Source organism: Nannospalax galili, unplaced genomic scaffold, assembly GCF_000622305.1.
Source record: "Nannospalax galili isolate Female #2095 unplaced genomic scaffold, S.galili_v1.0 scaffold543, whole genome shotgun sequence".
Classification (NCBI taxonomy): domain Eukaryota; kingdom Metazoa; phylum Chordata; class Mammalia; order Rodentia; family Spalacidae; genus Nannospalax; species Nannospalax galili.
The window spans coordinates 2,030,637-2,049,885 of NW_008352270.1; the positions used below are offsets into that span (position 1 = coordinate 2,030,637).

A 19,249-nucleotide genomic window follows, 5' to 3' on the forward strand; every position below is an offset into this window, starting at 1 on the left:
AATCCACCTGTCTTGAGTACTGGGAGTAGTGTGCACCACCACATTTGGCTTTTCTGCTTTTAAAACACTGCTGGGAATGGAACTCAGGGCTTTGCACGTGCTAGGCGAGTACTCTACCGCTGAGCTACAATCTCAGCCCCAATTCTATTGTATATATCATTCACAAGCAAGGTGTATTTAAAAAATTAGTGAATGGGGCATTGAGGAGATTTCACTTTGTGATAGTAGGAGTCAAAGACACCAGCCTGGTCTATAAAATGAGCTTCAGGCCAAGACTACAGAGTGAGACCTTTTCTCAAACAAAACAAAATACAGAAAAAACAATGTATAGGTACAGTGTAAAGGATAATTATATATATACATGAACATGTTCCTGCTGACAGGAGTGAGATAATGGAGAAGGGGAACTGATGTTTGGGGGGGCATGGAGAGTAACTGTTAGAGACAAAAACTGGAGAGGGATTGGAGCGTGCTAAGTAACAGATGGGCATTTGACAGAATATAGATGTTTATTAACACTGTTAACAAACAGTGTCTCTGGGTACAAATTCAGTCAGTTTGTAGACTGGGAGATGAGAGCCATTTAACTGTCTAAACTGTCTTTTTATTGAGGCAATAAATGGGGTTCTCAATGGAGACTTATGTGGGGACCATGTTGGAGTCTTGAGAGAGGAGGAGGTATGGAGGGATTTTCAGAAGCAGAGAAGGCCAACTTCCAAGGGACTGGGAGACAATGGTACCGTTGTGAGTGTCCACTGGTTTGTGGACAAGAACATAAAATCAAGCTAAGTCATCAAGCTATGATTTTTCTCCAGCCTCAGACACAGGTCTGGGTCCCCAACAGGGCTGGGCTGCCAGGCAATTTTAATGGAGGAAGGGACATTTAAGTGGCAGAGACTCCTGAGGAGGAAATGGCTTAGTTGTTGACCAGGGGGTTTAATGTGAGTGAGAAGAAAAATGAAGGTGAGGTTAGGGAGGTGATTGGTAAAATGAGTGCTAGATTTAATGGCTTTGGGATCTTGTTACAGTGCAGGAGACTAGGGTAAGCCTAAAGTTAATGGTCAGAAATGCTTGGAACAAAGATTCCATAAGTGGTTCAGAACATTCCTAGTGGCAAGTCTAAGGTTTCAATGCAGGGCTGGAGAGAGGAGACTGGGACACTGACAATGGATGAAGCCTTCCTTGAGGCGAAATCCGTATGGGGGGGGTAGGGGGATAGCTAGCGACATAATGATTGAGGGAGTAGAATGCTAACTAGGGGACAGGTGTGAGGATGACAGACATCTATCTCATCATGTGCAGGACTGTCTAGTCCCAAGAACTGCAATGCACCACAGCAAGTGGCAGTAGTTCCAGCTGAAAAATGAAGGAAGGCTCAAAGGTGGAAAGCGCCATCTGTGTGAATGTGCTTACTGGGAGGGAAAGGAAGGGCTGGAGGAGTTAGGAAGGGTGCAAGGCAAGCTGGCAACTGGCAAGTCGGCCACTGAAGCATTGTGGCCTGCACATATTGGGAGTTCCAGAGGGGATGGTAAGGATGAACTGCTGGCAGACAGTCCTTGGGGATGAGGGTCTGAGCTTGGGCCTTAAGTGATGACTGGAGTAAACAGAGATGGGTGTGGTCCTAGCATTTCTCAAGGCAAGTGACTCAGATGCAGCAGCCCCAAAGCCTTAGCCTTAGTATGGACCAGAGGCTTCCAGGGAAAATACTCCATTACCTGCTCTAGTTTATGTTTTATTTTGTGCTTCTTGGATAATTTATATGGGTTGAATCAAACCCAGTAAAAATATAAAAAATCCTGCCCCCATCTCTACTGAATTTTGGAGAACTAACGACTAAGTCCTTTGGAGGTTCACCTGGCCCAGCTGCCTGAATTCTAATTTCTATGGGCAAAGTGGACTTGATCATACAGAATCAAGCCTTAGGGATAGAGCAGTGCTTCTCAGACATTAACACACAAATCCACTATGATCTTGCAGTAATACTGGTTCTGATCCAGTAGGTTTGGGTGGGCCCAAGTGTCTATTTAATTTTTATTTGTATGCATGTATTGCCTGCTTATAAGTGTACCTATGTTGTGCAATGTCCACAGACAGAAGAGGGTGTCACACTCCCTGGAACTGGAGCTATGGAGAGTTGTTAGCCACCACGTGGGTGCTGGGATTTGAACCCAGGTCTTCTGCAGAACAGCCAATGCTCTTAACCACTGAGCCATCTCTCCAACCCCAAGTGTCTCTATTTCAAGAAAGCAATATTCCTGAATGGCTAGGCTTAAATATGGGCATTTCCTACAGTATCTGTGGGGTTTTAGGCTACTAACTTCTCAACTCTCTGTATAGCAGGAGTATCAGAGGATGCTGTAATAAGCAAAATGGGTGTAAGGTAGCTAGCACCACCCCAAGCATACGGCAGGGGTACAATAAAAGGATTTTGTCTTCACTCTTTCTTAGGTGGTAATACTTTATATTTGTGGGGGCAATGCAAGGGTACTTCTGTGGCCCCTGCTCAAAGATGCTAGGAGGAAGGCATGAGTTCTCTATCTTTGAGGAGGCCCACGTCTGGCTGCCCCTGCTCCCTCAGACCTTCCTAGCTTTGCCATTTGAAAGCTGGGCCCCTATTTGAGTCACTGTTCATTGACCACCTAGACTCTATGCTCCAGATAGACCAGACTGTCTTTCCTAATCTGTTCTTTATGGGTTTATGTGTAAAAGCAGGCCTGATTTTTGTTGCTTTGAGTGTGGCTTAGCGGCCTGGGTTAACTGCGAGCCCCCAGGTTCATGAGGCTCTAAGGGCAGCCTGAGATATAACTGGAGACTCAGAAGCTGAAGGATGCTCAGATATGAAATCTGATTGCCTGGGAGTTAGGGATGTGAGGGAAACAAAGTGATAGCTGATGTCTTCCTCCACCACAAAGCCCATTGTGGCCAAAAGTGAGTGCCTAGCATGAGGCAGTGAGGGGCTGGGAAAGAGCTTCGGGATGGCAGCCCTAAATTCTCCTGTCCTCAGCAGCATGGGAGTGGGTCATTCTCGGGTAGGACCATGAGCTCTTCCCAGACCAGGGTGGCAGAGCACAGGTGGGCTCATCTGGTCTCTGAGTCAGTAGAGGGAAGGCTCCTAACATTTCTTAAGCATTCCTTTGGTCTGGACAGGAAGGAAATTCAGATTCCAGTGTATGTCAAAGCATGATCTGTTTAGGAGGGATTAGGGAGACAGGTTTGAGAGGGCTCAGCAATTCCCTGGTTTTGCATCAGTAAGGAAACGAGTAGCTATTGACCAGTAACTTCCCTTTTGAAAAGTGTAGCAAGTTAGCAATCTGTATTAGCATAGACTTCTTCAAAGTTAGAGCAAGGCCAACACCTGGACAAGTTTAAAGCCAAAAAAAAAAGATCACTGTCGCCAGGCATGGTGGCGCATGCCTGTAGTCCCAGCACTTGGGAGGCAGAGGCAGGAGGATCTCTATGAGTTCAAGGTTAGCCTGGTCTACATAGTGAGTTCCAGGGCAGCTGGGGCTACAGGGGGACCCTGCTTCAAAAAGACACACAGACACAAAATCACTGTCCCCCAGCATTACTGGCATTCATTTTACAGGGAGGATCCTTAAGATAACAGATCTGAGTTGATAGACATTATAGTCTATTAGGAAACTATTAAACTGTTTCTGTCCTTGAATCAAAAACAGCTGAGTTACAGTAGACCACCCTTTTCTAGCAAGGAGTGGATGAGCACCGAGAGACTTCAAGTACTCACTTTAAAAAAAAAATTTTTATTTTAATTTTATGTGTATGCGTGTATTGCCTGCATATAGGTAAGTGCACCTGTGTCATACAATGCCCGAGGAGGTCAGAAGAGGCTGTTGGATCCCCTGGGACTGGAGTTACGGACAGCTGTTAGCTGCATGTGGGTGCTGGGATTTGAACCCAGGTCTTCTGCAAGAACAACCACTGTTCTTAACCGCTGAGCCATCTCTCCAGCCCCACTACTCACTTATTTAACACCACTTAATTCTAGGGAAGATTTTGAGTTAGTAGAGGAAAACATTCAGCTAGGTACAAAAAGGCCAATGGAGGTGAAAGGAAAGGTTCAGACTAGAGGTGCTAAGCAGAACAGGCATTTATGGAAGTGAGGTGCCTAGGCACCCAGGCTCCTATTTCATTGTTGCCACAAGATAGGGGAGAGCCTGCCAGCTGGCCCACTGTGCCTCCATTCCCCAGAAATGGGGCTGCTACCCGCTGCCTGTACACCAACAGCTAACATGCTGATCCATGGAGCTGAGCACAGTATTATACATCTGAGTGAAGGTACCTGTGCCACACATAAAAGACATGATACAGAAGGGGCTGGCCATGTTCCTGCAGGCAGACGGGCCTCTTAGACTGTAAAACTAACCCCCTCCCAGCACACACACACACACAGCTGTGTAGTCTCCTGGAGGTCAGAAAGCACTAGAAAACATTTCTTAGAAAAGTATTTTTTAATAAATTGATGTATTTCAATGTTGTAACATGATAGCTCAATGCTATATCAAGGTAGCAAAAGTGAAGATTCCTGGTATTTTCATAGAAACACTATGACACTTGCATTCAACGTCACAAGAAATTATCTTCAAGTCCATGAAGATTCATTGACAGCTGTCCCACCTGTTGACCATGGAGATGTGTGCGCATGGACTGGCAGACAACAGAAGTCTAACAATCAAGCTACACTCTCAAACCATACTGACAAAGGGGTAACATGGCAGGATGGCCAACTGCCGAGGAAAACTCGACTTTTAAACTTAGCCATTTAAAGAAAACATAGCATGTACCAAAGCCACAGGAATCTTACAGAAATGGAGCCATAAGAAGACACGTGGGTTAGCGCCTGTCCTGTGATGGAAGAAGCCGATGGAAACAGAGTCCGAATATTCTCACACACACGCCATCAATGGACTAAACCAGAATTCCCTGCTCTGTACAGATGCTGGTGATGGGTAACGTATGCTATTGCTGTGAGTCAGAGCAACAGTTGGCTGGAGTTCAGGCCTGGAGGTGCTCTAGGACCACAACCACCTTTTACAGTACCACAGTTACTTCCAAAGCTGGTGCTCCCTGGTGAGGGTTGAAAAACCCACGGAAATGAAAACAGAGGAAACCCAATGACCCACTAGGAGAAACGTATTTCACTTGGTCAAATTACAAAAGCTGGATCTGACTCCATGGATCACAAGTATATTAATGACCAGATTTTTGACCTGGGATTGTTCAGGTGGAGAACAAGACTGTTTCTTCCAAGGGCAAGAGAAGCAAGTTAAATGCGAATTAAGCCCAATTTAATGTGAGCTGTAGAGAAAGACCTCACTTATGTGAGACTTTCTAAAGTAAGACCTTCCTTTCCTTAGCCAGGTACAGTGCAAGGGATCTCATGGCCAGAATTTTATCCGCTATTAGAGAATAAGTTTCAGGCTGCTATTTATTTCCACTAAGACCCTTTACACTATTTTTAAACCCAAATGCTGCAGACAAAAGTACAGTAAAATCATTTGTGTGCTGATCTGTTCCTGGCTATCTATTCAGGAACATCTAACTAAGGGTTATTCCCTTGGGTCAACAGAAGATTTAAAACATTTATATTTCAATTAGAAAACACTGTGATCCACATTATTATATATATAAAAAAATCCCAAGTCAACAGCGTCAAGCATTTACTATGTGAGCACCTATTGGAGAGCATTAGTGTTCTGTCCTAAGTCTTGTTTTCAGACCTGAACCAAGTCAACTCTTCATGAAGATCACACAGTCTGTCCTTCTATCACGTGTCTAAAAACAAATGCTCTGCTCCCCACAGAGCACAGTAATTGTAGCTGCTTTCCTCTTTGGAAACAGAACAAACAGCAGAAAGTGGCTTCATTTTCCTCAGGCCAATGCTTAAAACCTAAGGTTTATTTTCCCTATGAACAGGGTGTGCTTACGTTGATAAAAATCAATCAAAATCAGCTTATGGAAAAGGATGTAGTTTACTCAAAGATAGGTATTTTCACATAGAGAAATAACAAATAATCCAATCTAAAAGTTTATAGAGAAATATATAAATGACTTTCACACTCCCACTGTATCTGGAGCTGCAGTTGCTGCCTTGGCCTGTTTCTCTACTGCATCCACGACTTTATGCAGGGCATTCACTCTTAAGGCAGAACATTGATTGTGACATGTAATGATTTGGTTCTTATATCCAAGGGTCAATTAGGGGGTGGACTCTAGCAGATGGCTTACGGTGAGGACTTATCACATTAGATGAGACATACAGTTGAGAGAACATAAAAAGATGAACTTAAGACACCCAAAAATATGATTTTTCAGTGAGTTCAATGAAAATAGAATTTCTATTAGGAGGTTAAACTATTCTCACTATGAACGAATAAACTTCAGCAACCCATTTCTGATATGGTGTATACAAAGTATGAAATATCAAAGAATTACTTTTGGGGGTGTTTCTTTAGATTCTGGTATTCAGGGTCTAGTATAAAAGGTAGCCTGAATAGTCAAAAAGCAGTCTAAAGGCAATTCATACTGCTACTTGGGAAGCTACCACTTAGGATACTCCTACCCTACTAAAAAATCCTGTGCAGGGAGGAATTTATTATGTATTAAAATAAAAATGAAGCCTGGCTCCCAACAAATGTGCAAAACACTTGTCAGTTACAAGATTATCTTCAATGAAGAACATCTTAATTATAGAACCAGAGGCACCAAGCCAGACAGATACAGTACCACCCTGCTGAGGTGGACTGATATTTGGGATGAAACCAGATGTTCCATGGGCACCTTGGGAACTGTGCTACTCAAGAATGGGAAGGGTATGGAGAGGAACTGACCCAGGGCCCCAAGCCCTCTGGCTGTGTCTGTGTGCTCCTTCATGTCAGGCCAGTTTGATTCCCTGTATCTGGGTGCCAAAAATGTTAATAAAACAAATACAAGCCTAAAAGACAGTTCTTAAGTCGATGATGTGAACTGTAACCTTTGTTAAGTACCTTTTCGTGTGCCTACTATTTATGCTGTTTAACTGGCAATTATCAGGATGTGTACAAAGATGACCTGCCTAATTTTGAAGATGAAGACTTTCTTCTTTTACGGTGGCAGAAGTCCATGCAAGATTTGTAAACAGCGATACAAAATACTGTAAACATAACTTAACAGAGCATGTATAAAACAGAAGTAAATCCAAATTTACAAGTGGGTTAAAAAAAAAAAAAAAGGGCAGCTTCGTACAAAGTTCTCCCTCCTGCGCCAAGTGATTTTCCTCTTCTTCTTTTTTTGATTATAAATATAATCCTGAGCTGAAAATCTGGGATTTGGGGGAGAGCCATCTTTGTGTACAAAATATCCAAAGGACGCTTACTCTGTTTTCTCTAGATATTCAACTGCAGGAGACAGTTCTGAAGGTGTGACTTTGGAGATGCTTATAGTTTAGTGTGGCGCCCAGGTCTGGAGCCAGCTGCAGTGTTTGCCATGGCAGCGGACGCTGCAGCATCCTCTGCTTCTTCCAGTTCATCCTGGAGTTCCTGGCTGACGCTAGACTGCAGAGCAGCGGGGGTCAGCCACTCCTTTGGGAGGCAACTCTGTAGAAAGGGTATACAGGAGCTGAAGTAGGCAAGTCGATTGATCCAGCGAGGAATCTCTTTCCCACAAAGAATCTGAGGAGGAAGAAAGAGTTCTGTGTTAGGTAAGAGAGGTTAAGGCTGACTGACTGTCCTGCTAAGGGGAGGAGGAAAGGTGGTAGAAATACACTGCAGACCAGCTCTGGTGCTGCATTCCAGGCTGCTGATGACAAGCAGTTCCTTAACTTTTCAGCTCCATTCCTTCCTTTCTGAGTAACCCAGTCACCCTGTGTAGTTTTTGACATCTGTAAAGTCAAGCTAATTCTACTTGGCTTCTGTCTTGGATCCTTGAGCTACTCTGAGATATACATAAAGGTATTTTGAACAATGCAGAAAAAGAGACACTTGTCAGTACAAGATGTTATTAGAGTAAAGCCCTCGGCAGTTGGAAGAGCCAGTCTGGGGGTATTTTCCTGTCAATTTTCTTTCCAGATTCTTCAGGTTCTTTTCTACTCTCCTCTAGTTTCTATCATTCTCCTTCTTCCAGGGCTGCTTTCTAGTCCTTTGCTTCTGTCCCTGACCCACTCTCTTCAAGGAAGCCCGGCTGGTTCAGAAGAGATGTCCTCAAAAGAAGACCTAGCTCCATGATACTCCTCTTTGTACTTTCAGTTCAAGCTGGCAGTGACTTTGCTGATGTAATATTCTCAAAATCATTGCAGGTCTCCTGTGTAGGGCACAGGACTGACACCATTACTAAGAGGTTCTTTCAAAACTCTTTTCTGGATAATCCCATCACTCTATTCCCGTTTTCTGCTTAGATCATTGAAAAGATCCATGAATCATGAGGTTAATCTCTTCAGTAGCTGAGAAGGTAATTTTAACTGCACCTCCAGCCTTCTTTCTTCAGCTGCTTTGCTAACACTGAGGCTCCTGATTTTAGCATCTTTTGCAATCTGGATAGGCTAAGAAATTGAGAAATTTCCAAATAAAGAGCTGATCTTTTTTTTTTTTTTTTCCATAACAGTTCTCTCCTCAATCATTCTTTTCACATCTTACTCTAAGCATCATGAAAGCAGGCCACACTTCTATATTTTACCTGGAAATCTCAGCTAAACACAAGCCTATTCCTTGTAAAATCATCTTTCTACATAACTGCAGGACACAATTCGGCTAAGCCTCAGCACTGTGTAACAAAGATCCCCTCCGGCCCCGCTTTCTGATGGCATGCTCCTCATTTTCTTTGGAGTCTCCGCTAGCAGCACCTTTAACCCTCACATTTCTCCTGACAGTCTGTTCAAGGTAATCTAGATTTTTTTTCTATTAAGTTGCTCAAAATTTCTTTAATGTCTTTCTTTCAGTTAATTCCCAAACCACTTACACTCCCCAAAATTTGTTACAGCAGTAGCCTACCTTCAGTTTTCTGTACCAGTTTCCTATGGTTGTCATAACAAACTACAGAGAGAGGCTTCAACTCCACAAACTTATTTTATTACATTCTATAAGCCAAAGAAGGGTAGAAGGAAGCAGAATGAAACCTAGATTTTCATGAATATATTGTTTTCTCCTTTTTTGGATTTGACTTTGGAACTATGAAGGATTTTATGTGCCTATAAACCAAAATTAAAAAGGTCCTATCTTAAAAAGGAGCAAAGGAACCTAACCACGGTACATGAGCTGATGGTATAACCACACAGAAAGAAATGACACTGGTTACATGAACCTGATTCTATTAAGCTCCATTCTAAAGACAACTCGATCCCCGTTACTTATACTGTCAGTGCATTGCTGGTAGCAGTGGTAACACTATTACTCTAAGCATGAGCAGCTTTAGGTACAAAGGGACAACACAAGTCATTACATTGGTGCTTGCTGACAAGTCACTTTTTTTTTTTTTTTCGGTCTTTTTTATTTTGAGACAGGGTCTCCCTGTACCCCAGCTGTCCTGGAACTCACTATGTAGACCAGGCTGGCCTTAAACTCACAGAGCTCCACCTGCCTCTGCCACCTGAGTGCTGGGATTAAAGGCGTGCACCACCACGCCAGGCAATAAGTTACATTTTTGATTCCACACACACACACACACACACACACACACACACACCTACAGATATTAGTGAAATCAAGTAAAAACTCTGAATATGTAACTGAATCACAACCATGAACCCTCTATTGAGGAAAAAGAAATCTAGATATACTATATACTACCAATTTAATAGTAATGAGTAATCCAGATTAAGGTTTCTAAATACTATTAGAAACAAGCAGTTCTAGAGTAAGAAAGAGAAAAGCCTGGAGTATCTTGTCATACCAGAAAACAAATGGGCTATCAGAAATTCAAATGAAAAATCAAGAGTTAGCAGCCAACTTAAAGAAGCTCCCACTGATCAAAGATGGGGTAAGAACAATGACTGAATTAAAAGTACTTTAAAATCTTGAAAGAAAAAACTCAGGATACCAGATTTTTAAATATTAAAACCTCACTGTCCTAGTTTGTTTCTTCATTGCTGTAACAAAATACTCTGACCACTACCAACTTGGGGAGGAAAGGGTTTATCTTACATCTCCCCGGTCACAGTTCATCAGGGAGCCAGAGGTTGGAACTCAGGGCAGGAACCAGGAGGCAGGAGCTGGAGCACAGGCCATGGAGGGATGCTGCTTACTGGCTTGCTCCCCTGGCCCCTGCTCAGCCTGCACCTTCTTATGCAACACAGGCCCACCAGTCCACAGTGGGCTGGGCCCTCCCACACCACTCAACAATCAAGAAGATGCCCACAGGCCAGTCCAATGAAGACAATTCCCCAATGGAGGCTCTGAACCCAGGTGTGTCAAGTTGATACCAAAGCTATCCAGCATACCCACACCAAACAAAAAGCGATTACCTTTGGAATACTGTACCACAGGTTCTTAAAATATCTTTACATTTGACGCCTTGCTGTGAGGACTCACAGAACATGGAGGACATGTGGTTCATTCACACCCATGATAACCACACTGAAAGAAAACAGACTAGGACTAGCCGGGTAAAAGGAACGCGGTATGAAATCTGGAGAAACATCTAGGTTTCTAATCCAGGTGAAAAATTAGCTGAGTGTTTCAGAGGGATTGCCCTAAGACAGTAAGCGACAGTTCTATTTGTCCAGGATAGGGGTTCACAACCTCCTGAGTGCACATGTCACCTTCAGGCACTGTGTGGGAAGTGGGGGGGGGGAGTGGGGGGGACAGCTCCTGCTAGCTCACAGGCAGCACTGTGAGCTGAGTATATAGGCTCAGCAGTCTGGCTGAATTCACAATCTGTGTAGCAGCTTAAAAAGGCCAAAGTGTTAAAGGGGAAAGGCAGTATCGAAAGACAAATCTTTCTTTGACCTTCACTGGGTACCAGGGCTTTTTTACTGTAAAATCAGTATGTCCCATTTGAGCAATCAGAACTTCACATTTTAAAAAAGATTCCCAACTAGCATCAAGACACTTTGCCTGGAAGGGATAAATTAAAAAGAAACAGAACAGTTTTCATAAGAAAATTTTAATTTTTAAAATTTATTTACTTTTATGTTATATGAGAATACTGCCTGCATGTATGTAAGTGCACTCGTGTTGTGCAAGGCCTTTAGAAGCCAGAAGAGGACATGAGATACTCTGGAACTGGAGTTACAGATGGTTGTTAGCTGCCATGTGGGTGCTGGGAATTGAACCTGGATCCTCTGGAAGAACAGCCAGTGCTCTTGAATGCTGGGCAATCTCTCCATCCCCAGGAAAATATTTTTAATAGAATATAGCTAGGAAAATTTGTTAGGAACTGGAGAGAATTACATCCTGAAGTTTTAGAAAATTGTAAAAAGGGTTTATAGAATTATGTGCCCCCTTTCTTCTTGATCATTATCCAACAAGTATCCTGTAAGAGATAATTCTGTTTCTGGACCTAGCTGCATTTAGAAATCAAACTGCCTTCCCTGGGGTGTGTGGAAAGCTGCTGGAGAGCAAGCCTATCAGTCCATTGCAGCAAACTCAGTCTAGAGTGCAGAGAAATCTGGTGAGGAGTGACCACAGGAGTCTGGTGATCTGCTTTCCCCACCACTTGCTCTTACAGGTTTGACAGCATGGCTGCCCTGGGAAGAGTTGGGATGGTGTGTGCACATGCTTCTGCTTCAGGAGCAGCTAGGCTAGGCAAGTTGTGCCACCACTGGTGACACAAACCTGTAATCCCTAAAAAGGCAGGAGGATCATGAGTTTGACATCATCCTGGGTAACAGAGTAAAATCATGTCTGGGAAAAGAAAAGAAAAGAAAACAACAACAAAAAAAAACCAACCAACTAACCAACCCCCCCCTCCCAAATCCCCAGCCTTCTAAAAAACCTTTGGGAACTAGTTAAAATGCAACCCAGGTGAAAGCTCTGTGTTTCTGTTCTCTTCCCTAGACCCGTGTCTAAGGCATCTGTGGGACCTGGTCATGTAGGCATTATGTGCCCAGCAGACACCCAAATTCTAAATTTCTAGAGGAAAAGCAGGTATTAGAAATATTTTTTTTGTACAAACAGATTAGGCTGGTTAGCTACTGTTATCAGTTCTAGGAACACTGAGAATATGAGAAACCAAGTCCCCAGATGCCAGCTTTGGGGTAGCCCTGTAGGCAGGTCTTTCTAAAGATAGTTATCTCAGACCTGGGATGTTAAGTCTTTGTTGCACAGGACCCAGTTCAGTATGTTTGTTCTGGAGGCAGGGTCTCATGTAGCTCAGGCTGGCTTCAAACTTTCTAAGCAGCCAAGGGTAACTTTGAACTCTTGATCCTGACTCCAAGTACTGGGATTATGGTCATGAGCCACCATACTGGCCCATTTCAGTTTTTGGAAACAAGGAGAAAGAATCAAGCATCTACCCTGCCTTTCCTGCTCTATCATCCCTCACCATATTCCCGTGACAAGGTCTCTCCACGAAACTGGAGTTGGTAACCAGCAAGCTCCAGCCCATGTGATTCTCCTGTCTCTGCTCCCCACAGTGCTGCCGTTTCAGGCAAATCTTTTTTGTTTTTTTGGGAGCGTCTCACTCAGTAGGCCAGGATGGCCTAGAAATCACAGCAATCCACTTGTCTCAGCTTCCCAAGTGCTGGGGTTACAGGTGTGACCTGCCATGCCCAGCTATAAAATTTTAAGATAGAAGAATAAATCATCTATCAACAAGAGCCAGAAAAATTTAAATAGGCAAGCAAAATCTACCAAAAGAAAAACCTCAGTAGCTAAGAAGTCTCTTAGCAATTTATTTATTTATTTTTTTGGTCTTTTTGAGACAGGGTCTCCCTGTAGCCCGAGCTGTCCTGGAACTCACTATGTAGACCAGGCTGGCCTTGAACTCACAGATATCCGAATGCCTCTGCCTCCCAAGTGCTGGGACTACAGGCGTGGGCCACCATGCCCGACAGCAATTATTTTTTAAAGTTAAAAGTTTCAGGTCTGTTTGGTTTGGATGGTAAATGTCCTCCAGAGGCTCATGTGCTAAGGGTATGGTTGCTAGCTCAGGGCACTGCTGGAAGATATGGAACTTTTAAGAGGTGGGGCCTTGCAGAAGGAAGTTAAGATTGCGGGGTAAGAGGGATGCCTTTGAGGAGATACTGAACCATCAACCCTCTCCCCAGCATGTTTCCTGGTGCCTCGCAGTAAGCTTCTCTGCTCTACTGCATAGTCCCCACCAAGACATACTGTGGCCAGAGGCCCAAACCAATGGAATCCATTATGATCTGAAGACATGTTAGCTTTTCTTGTGTGCTGTCAGTGCTATAATATAGCATAAGGATGCAATCAAATGAGTAAGAGACAATCCCTTGTATGCACTCTGTACCACAAAGAGACAAACAAACAATCACTTAAAACTTTGCTGACTCAAAGACTGCCAAAGCTAGAAAGATCAGTCATATAATATAAAGAAATATAATACTATATCAACATGAAAAATCAGGACAAAAATCAAGATTGATTCCAGTGGCACAGTAAGTACATTAGGAAAATACTGAATTTACCTCTGATAAAGCTGAAGAAAAGTGATTGCAGTTTTTATGCATCAAATGGTAGGCATTGCCTTTATATTCCTTTCCCAGTTCTTCTACAATTTTTTCTATATCATCTTCTAGAAAGTCCGTACTCCCTAAAACAACAGCTTCTCTTAAAGAATAAAAAGAAACAAAACAAGACTGTGAGTTTCAGGTTATTTATCATAAGCATATTTAAACACTCTGATTTTCAGAAATAAATTAGGGCTAGCATATTAAGATTAAATTTCAATGACTTTAGTTTCTATTTTGCATTTATGAAATAATGGATGTCATTAGAGAACCAGATTCAAGACAAAAGTATTCCTGCCAAATACTCACCAGCAAAGGGCTGGCCATAGTTTCACTTAGAAAAAAATACTTTGATGTTATCTGCTACTGTGCTGCAGTGAGACAAACTATGAAGCTTGACCAAATTTTAAAATGTATTATTCAAAAACATTAAGCAACAGCATTACCTCAATTAGGAAAATGTAACAGACAATACTCAATAAAAAGCAGAATTTTAGGTACAAGCTAGTCATCACGGACAGCTAGAAAGATTAGGAAATAGTTCTATCTGGAACAAATGGAGACCTAAGGGATGGATTCCAGACACAGTATAGCATTGCTATGTACAGACATTTTAAAACAGTGGAAATTAAGAGAGCTACAAACCTGGGGTGTGTAGCTCTATACTGAGCTTCTATGTTATAACCTCATTTCATTATCTTACTCCGGGCAAGTTAACTATTATACCCCTAGAAGTTTCTTTACAACTTCTTGAAATTAAGATTCTAACTATCACTTTAAATATAGCAATTCAGGAATGGAAATTGGATTACTAACACTTAGTTCTCTCACCGTTGTTTATGCACTGGGAGGGCTCCAGAGAACACTACCATCTACACACTGTGGGTTTACCATTACACTAATGTCTACATCTTAACAAGAGTTTCCAGGCTAATCAGTTATCTCAAATGTATAAAGTGTTTCTTTCACTGAGAAAATGAAGAGATTCTTATAGTACCTCACAATAAAAATGCAGCAACCCCCTCCTTTTCCCCCAGAAAGAGAAGACTAAACAGATCACCATTTGAAAAGTAGACAGAGTAACTTATAGGAGTCTTGAGTAATGGTAAGAGATGGACATTTCAGGCACCATATCTGGACAGACTTTTCATATTTATGTAACGAAACTTCCCTCTCTCCCTCCCTGCATTTTTTGAGACAGGGTCTCCCTGTAGCCCCAGCTGGCATGGAACACCCTACAAGACCAGGCTGGCCTTGAACTCATAGAGATCGGCCTGCCTCTGCCTCCTGAATGCTGGGATTAAAGGCGAGTGCTACCACACCTGGCACAACTCAAACCAAAGTTAAAAAAAAAAAGAAAACAACAAAAAAACCCAACACAAACCATTTTAACTTTTAAACCATTTTAACCATTAAAACTTTTTAGATTTTTATTTAAAAAATGAATTCTATATACCTGAAAACCAACCTCTGGTACCTAAGACAGTGTGATGAAAATTAGCCTCCTACTTACTTAAATTTAAACGTTTCTCCTAGTTCAGAAGCATTTCCTGGGGAAATTTCAAATATTCCAGAAAAAGGATAAGGATGGCCACCATAAGCAAATTCTGAAAAGAGAAAACTCAACATTTTTAGTATTTATAGTATAAAATTTAACCAGAATCCTCAATCAGCTTTAATAAGTCACAAATACTACCTGAATATTCTTTATAAAGTGTTTTTATAAGGTCTTGATTTGTTATTACCAGTACAGAATAACTGTTATAAAAGGCCTGAAATTTTGAAGAAATTACCAATACTCCAAAGTAATTTTGGTTGCTCTGGTTTACTATGTTTATACTGACAGGAAGAGGGTGGCTGGCACTCAAAAGTGATCAGTGTCTCTGTAGAGCTCTCACACCAAGAGGCAAGGAGCATAGGACTTGGCCACTTTTCAAATCTGCACTTTATTTGAGAAACTGTCTCATGACAGTTTCCATGGTTCCTGGGATAAATTCTCATCTTGTCTCCTCTGCTGTCTCTTCTCTCCTCTCCCCTCCCCTTTCACATCTCTATGCCCCCACTCCCCCAACACCCACTTGTCTTGGCCACTGGGTTACATCAATCTCCAGCCTGGAAGATTCTTGATTTATAGTGGATTAAGAATGAAACATTACTGCACTAGGCATGGAGGCATGGTGGTATATGTCTGTAACCTCAGCACTAGGGAGGCAGAAGAATCATGTGTGTAAGGCCAGACTGGGATACTACTAGTGAGCTCTGGGCAGGCCTGAGCTATAAATCGAGATCCTATTTGAAACAAAACAGAAATCTCAAATCTGAAACACTTAATAAATATAAAGAGTTCCAAATAAATGCTTGAATTAATCTATTTTATCACTTAAGATTAATTAAATAGCCAGGTATGGTGGCAGAGGCAGGACTGCTATGAACTTGAGGCCAGCTTGGTATACATAATAAGTTCCATGCCAGCCAGGGCTACAAAGCAAAGATTCTCTCTCAAAACACCTAAATAGATTTGTTAAATTTATAATCTTAAAAGTCTTGGGGCTGGTGCAATGGCTTAGCAGTTAAAAAGCACTGACTGTTCTTGCAGAGGACCTGGGTTGGAGTTCCAGCATTCACATGGCAGCTAACATAACTCTTAACTCCAATTCCAGGGGAATCTGACACTCTTCTGACCTCCTCAGGCATGATACTGGTGTACTTACACACATGCAAATGATACACTTATACACATAAAATGAAAATTTAAAAAAGTCTTAAGACAAAGCATAAGAAAGAACAAGAAAGACTGTCTGTATGGGTAATTCCATGTATATGCAGGTGTCTATAGAAGCACTAAGAGGGCCTCTCACACCCTGGAGCTAGAATAAGAAACAGGCAGGTATAAGCTGCCAAACATGGATGTTGGGAATGGAACTCAGGTCCTCTGAAAAAGCAGGAAGTGCTCTTTTTAAAAAAAATATTTTATTTATTATTTTTCTTTTATGTGTACGTATTGCCTGCATGTAGGTAAGTGCACCTGTGTCATGCAATGAATGCCCTCAGAGGACAGAAGAGGCTGTTGGATCCCCTGGAACTGGAGTTACAGACAGATGTGAGCTGCCATGTGAGTGCTGGGATTCGAACCAGTCTTCTGCAAGAACAGTCAATGTTCTTAACTGCTGAGCCATCTCTCCAGCCCCAGCAGGAAGTGCTCTTAACCACTGAACTATCTCTCAGCCCAAGGTTTTGATTCGGATTTTTCAGAAACAACATCATGATATGGATGAGCATGCTTAGTATTCAATTGTGAAATACAAACTTTCAGCTCCTAGTGCTGGGACACACATGCTTAGCTCCTCTTTAAGATTTACAAGGTAAACAACTTAAATTTTTCTATTAAATTTTATAAAAAAAATTGTATACATAGCTGGGTGTGGTGGTGCACACCTGTAGTTCCAGCACTTGAGAGGCAGAGGCAGGCGGATGTGAGTTCAAGGCCAGCCTGGTCTACATAGTGAGTTCTAGGACAGCTGGGGCTACAGGGAGACCCTGCTTCAAAAAGACAAAACAAAACAAAACAAAAAAATATACAATCAGATTGGACTTGGAAAAAAATCATAAAAAGTCATTTGGATTTTTAACTTTCTCAAGTATAATAGGGAAAGATACAGGTTCATTTATTCTTTTATACAAAAATACCATTCACTTTCAAGTATATGTTCAATTCGAATTCTGCTGAGTTTACTTTTGCAAACATGTTTTGAATCAAGTTTTTATTTATTTCTAAATTATTTTATGAAGGGGTAAGTAAGAGCTATGCAGGTAAGTTTGCTAGACTAACCTATAGGAACACTTGGGGAAAATCCTGGTTCTTTCTGTTAGTTACTAGCAGTATGAATGCTGGCAACTTTGAGTCTTAAGTTTCTTCATATAAGAAACACCACATTCCTCTTCTTTTCCTTCCTTCCTTTTTTTTTTTTGTAGCCCCAGCTGGCCTGGAATTCGTTTTGTAGGCCTTGAACTCAGAGCTCTACCTGCTTGTGCCCCAAGACTGGGATTAAAGGTGTGTGCCACCACGCCCAGCAATAGTCTCATTTCTTTAAATTAGTAAATGTTGGTAGTCTTTTAGGCGTAACCCTGAGTAAATTAGATAATACATTCTAAGAGATTAGAAAGAGTACCTAGCTCATGCAAATAGGCACTTGCTTCTGTTAGATGGTAAATTTGTGACTCTGATATATTACTACAACTCTGATGAAATGGGCAATATGAAGACTGTTACCAGTTACAATCTGATCAAGAGTTGTACTAAAAATAGGAAATAGAACAAAAGAAAAAGTTGTTGAAGCACAGCTGGCCCAAGTGGCTCCCCTCACATCCACTGTAATAAAGGAATGTAATAGGAATAAAAAGGGCCACCTTAATTACAAAGCTCATTAAAAAAAATTACGTGCAGAAGTCTCTTAGGAACTCCTATACATGTTAAAGCAAAATAGTCATGATATACCATCTCAGAAAGAAAACATTTTTAAAGACAAAGTATTTAGAACAAGAGATAATGAAATGAATGTTCCCTCTTATATTCTACCAGAGGCATTTCCCCAAACACACTTTAAATAAATACAGTCTTATTTTACTTTCTGGACTAACATATATATGTAAGTGGCTTTTAAAAAGGAACAGGGCTGGAGTGATGGCTCAGCAGTTAAGAACGCTAGCTGCTCCAGAGGACCTTCTCAGTTCCCAGCACTGAGAAGTGATGGCTAACAGCTGTCCATAACTCCAGTTCTAGGGAATCTGATGCCCTCTTCTGACTTCCATGGGCACTTCATGCACATAGTACACTTACATGCATGAAGGCAAAACACTAATACACATTAAAAACAAAACAACAACAAAGGAACAAAGAAAAACAACCTGTATTTCTGTATTTACTTTAAATGACATAATCTTCAGAAAGTGTAACTGTGTGTACACATACCTCTGCCATATACTTCAATTCCAGAATGAAAAACTCCAATTCCAATGGATGAGGTGTATTCATTCATCCAGTACTAAGGAAAGAAAAAAAAAAAAATCAGTTCATTCACTCCATTCATTTACAATCAAACTCTAAACTGGTGTCTAAATCCAATTCTTGCTGTTTTCCCTTACAACTCTGAAATTCCAGGGACACTAGCCCATTCCAAGCTAGTCATGTCTTTGCTGTGCCACATTCTCATCGGGAATGCTTTCCTGAATCTAGACAAATGTCTCAACTTGAATTCAGTACATTATTTAAGGCTTAGGGCATAAGCAATAAAATCTAAACTTGACCAGGTTAGTTTAAAATAAAAAAAGACATGGAAACTCTTAGTAATTAAAATAACAGACACATACTGTTTGGTTTCCCATCTATTTTTCTCCTATCTTAGACTTTTTATTATTATATTTTATTTTTTTATTAGAAGAAGCATTTCATTACAACAGCATTAACCTGTTCAATAACAATTTTTCTGAGCTAGGGTACATCTCTTTCAAAATTGGCTGTACATTTTTAGGTTTACAGATGAATTATTACGCTTATATAATCCTTAACTCATTATAAACTCTATAAGACATAAAATTAAATGAGGTTCCAACGTTTAAAAAAGATCTCCACTT

At 41.4% G+C, this 19,249-nt stretch overlaps 1 protein-coding gene across 2 annotated transcripts in view; it reads right to left on the bottom strand.

The window, feature by feature from the left end:
* Positions 1-4,481: 4,481 nt before the first annotated feature.
* Positions 4,482-19,249, bottom strand: part of Desi2 (desumoylating isopeptidase 2) — a 47,532-nt gene continuing 32,764 nt past the window's right edge. For both annotated transcript variants that reach the window (XM_008849156.3, XM_029554112.1), the window contains exons 2-5: positions 18,588-18,660; positions 15,132-15,225; positions 13,577-13,718; positions 4,482-7,667 (exon numbers count right to left, since the gene is read on the bottom strand). In XM_008849156.3, the coding sequence (XP_008847378.1) occupies positions 7,434-7,667; positions 13,577-13,718; positions 15,132-15,225; positions 18,588-18,660 (543 nt within the window). In that variant the 3' untranslated portion in view covers positions 4,482-7,433. The remainder of the gene's footprint in view (positions 7,668-13,576; positions 13,719-15,131; positions 15,226-18,587; positions 18,661-19,249) is intronic.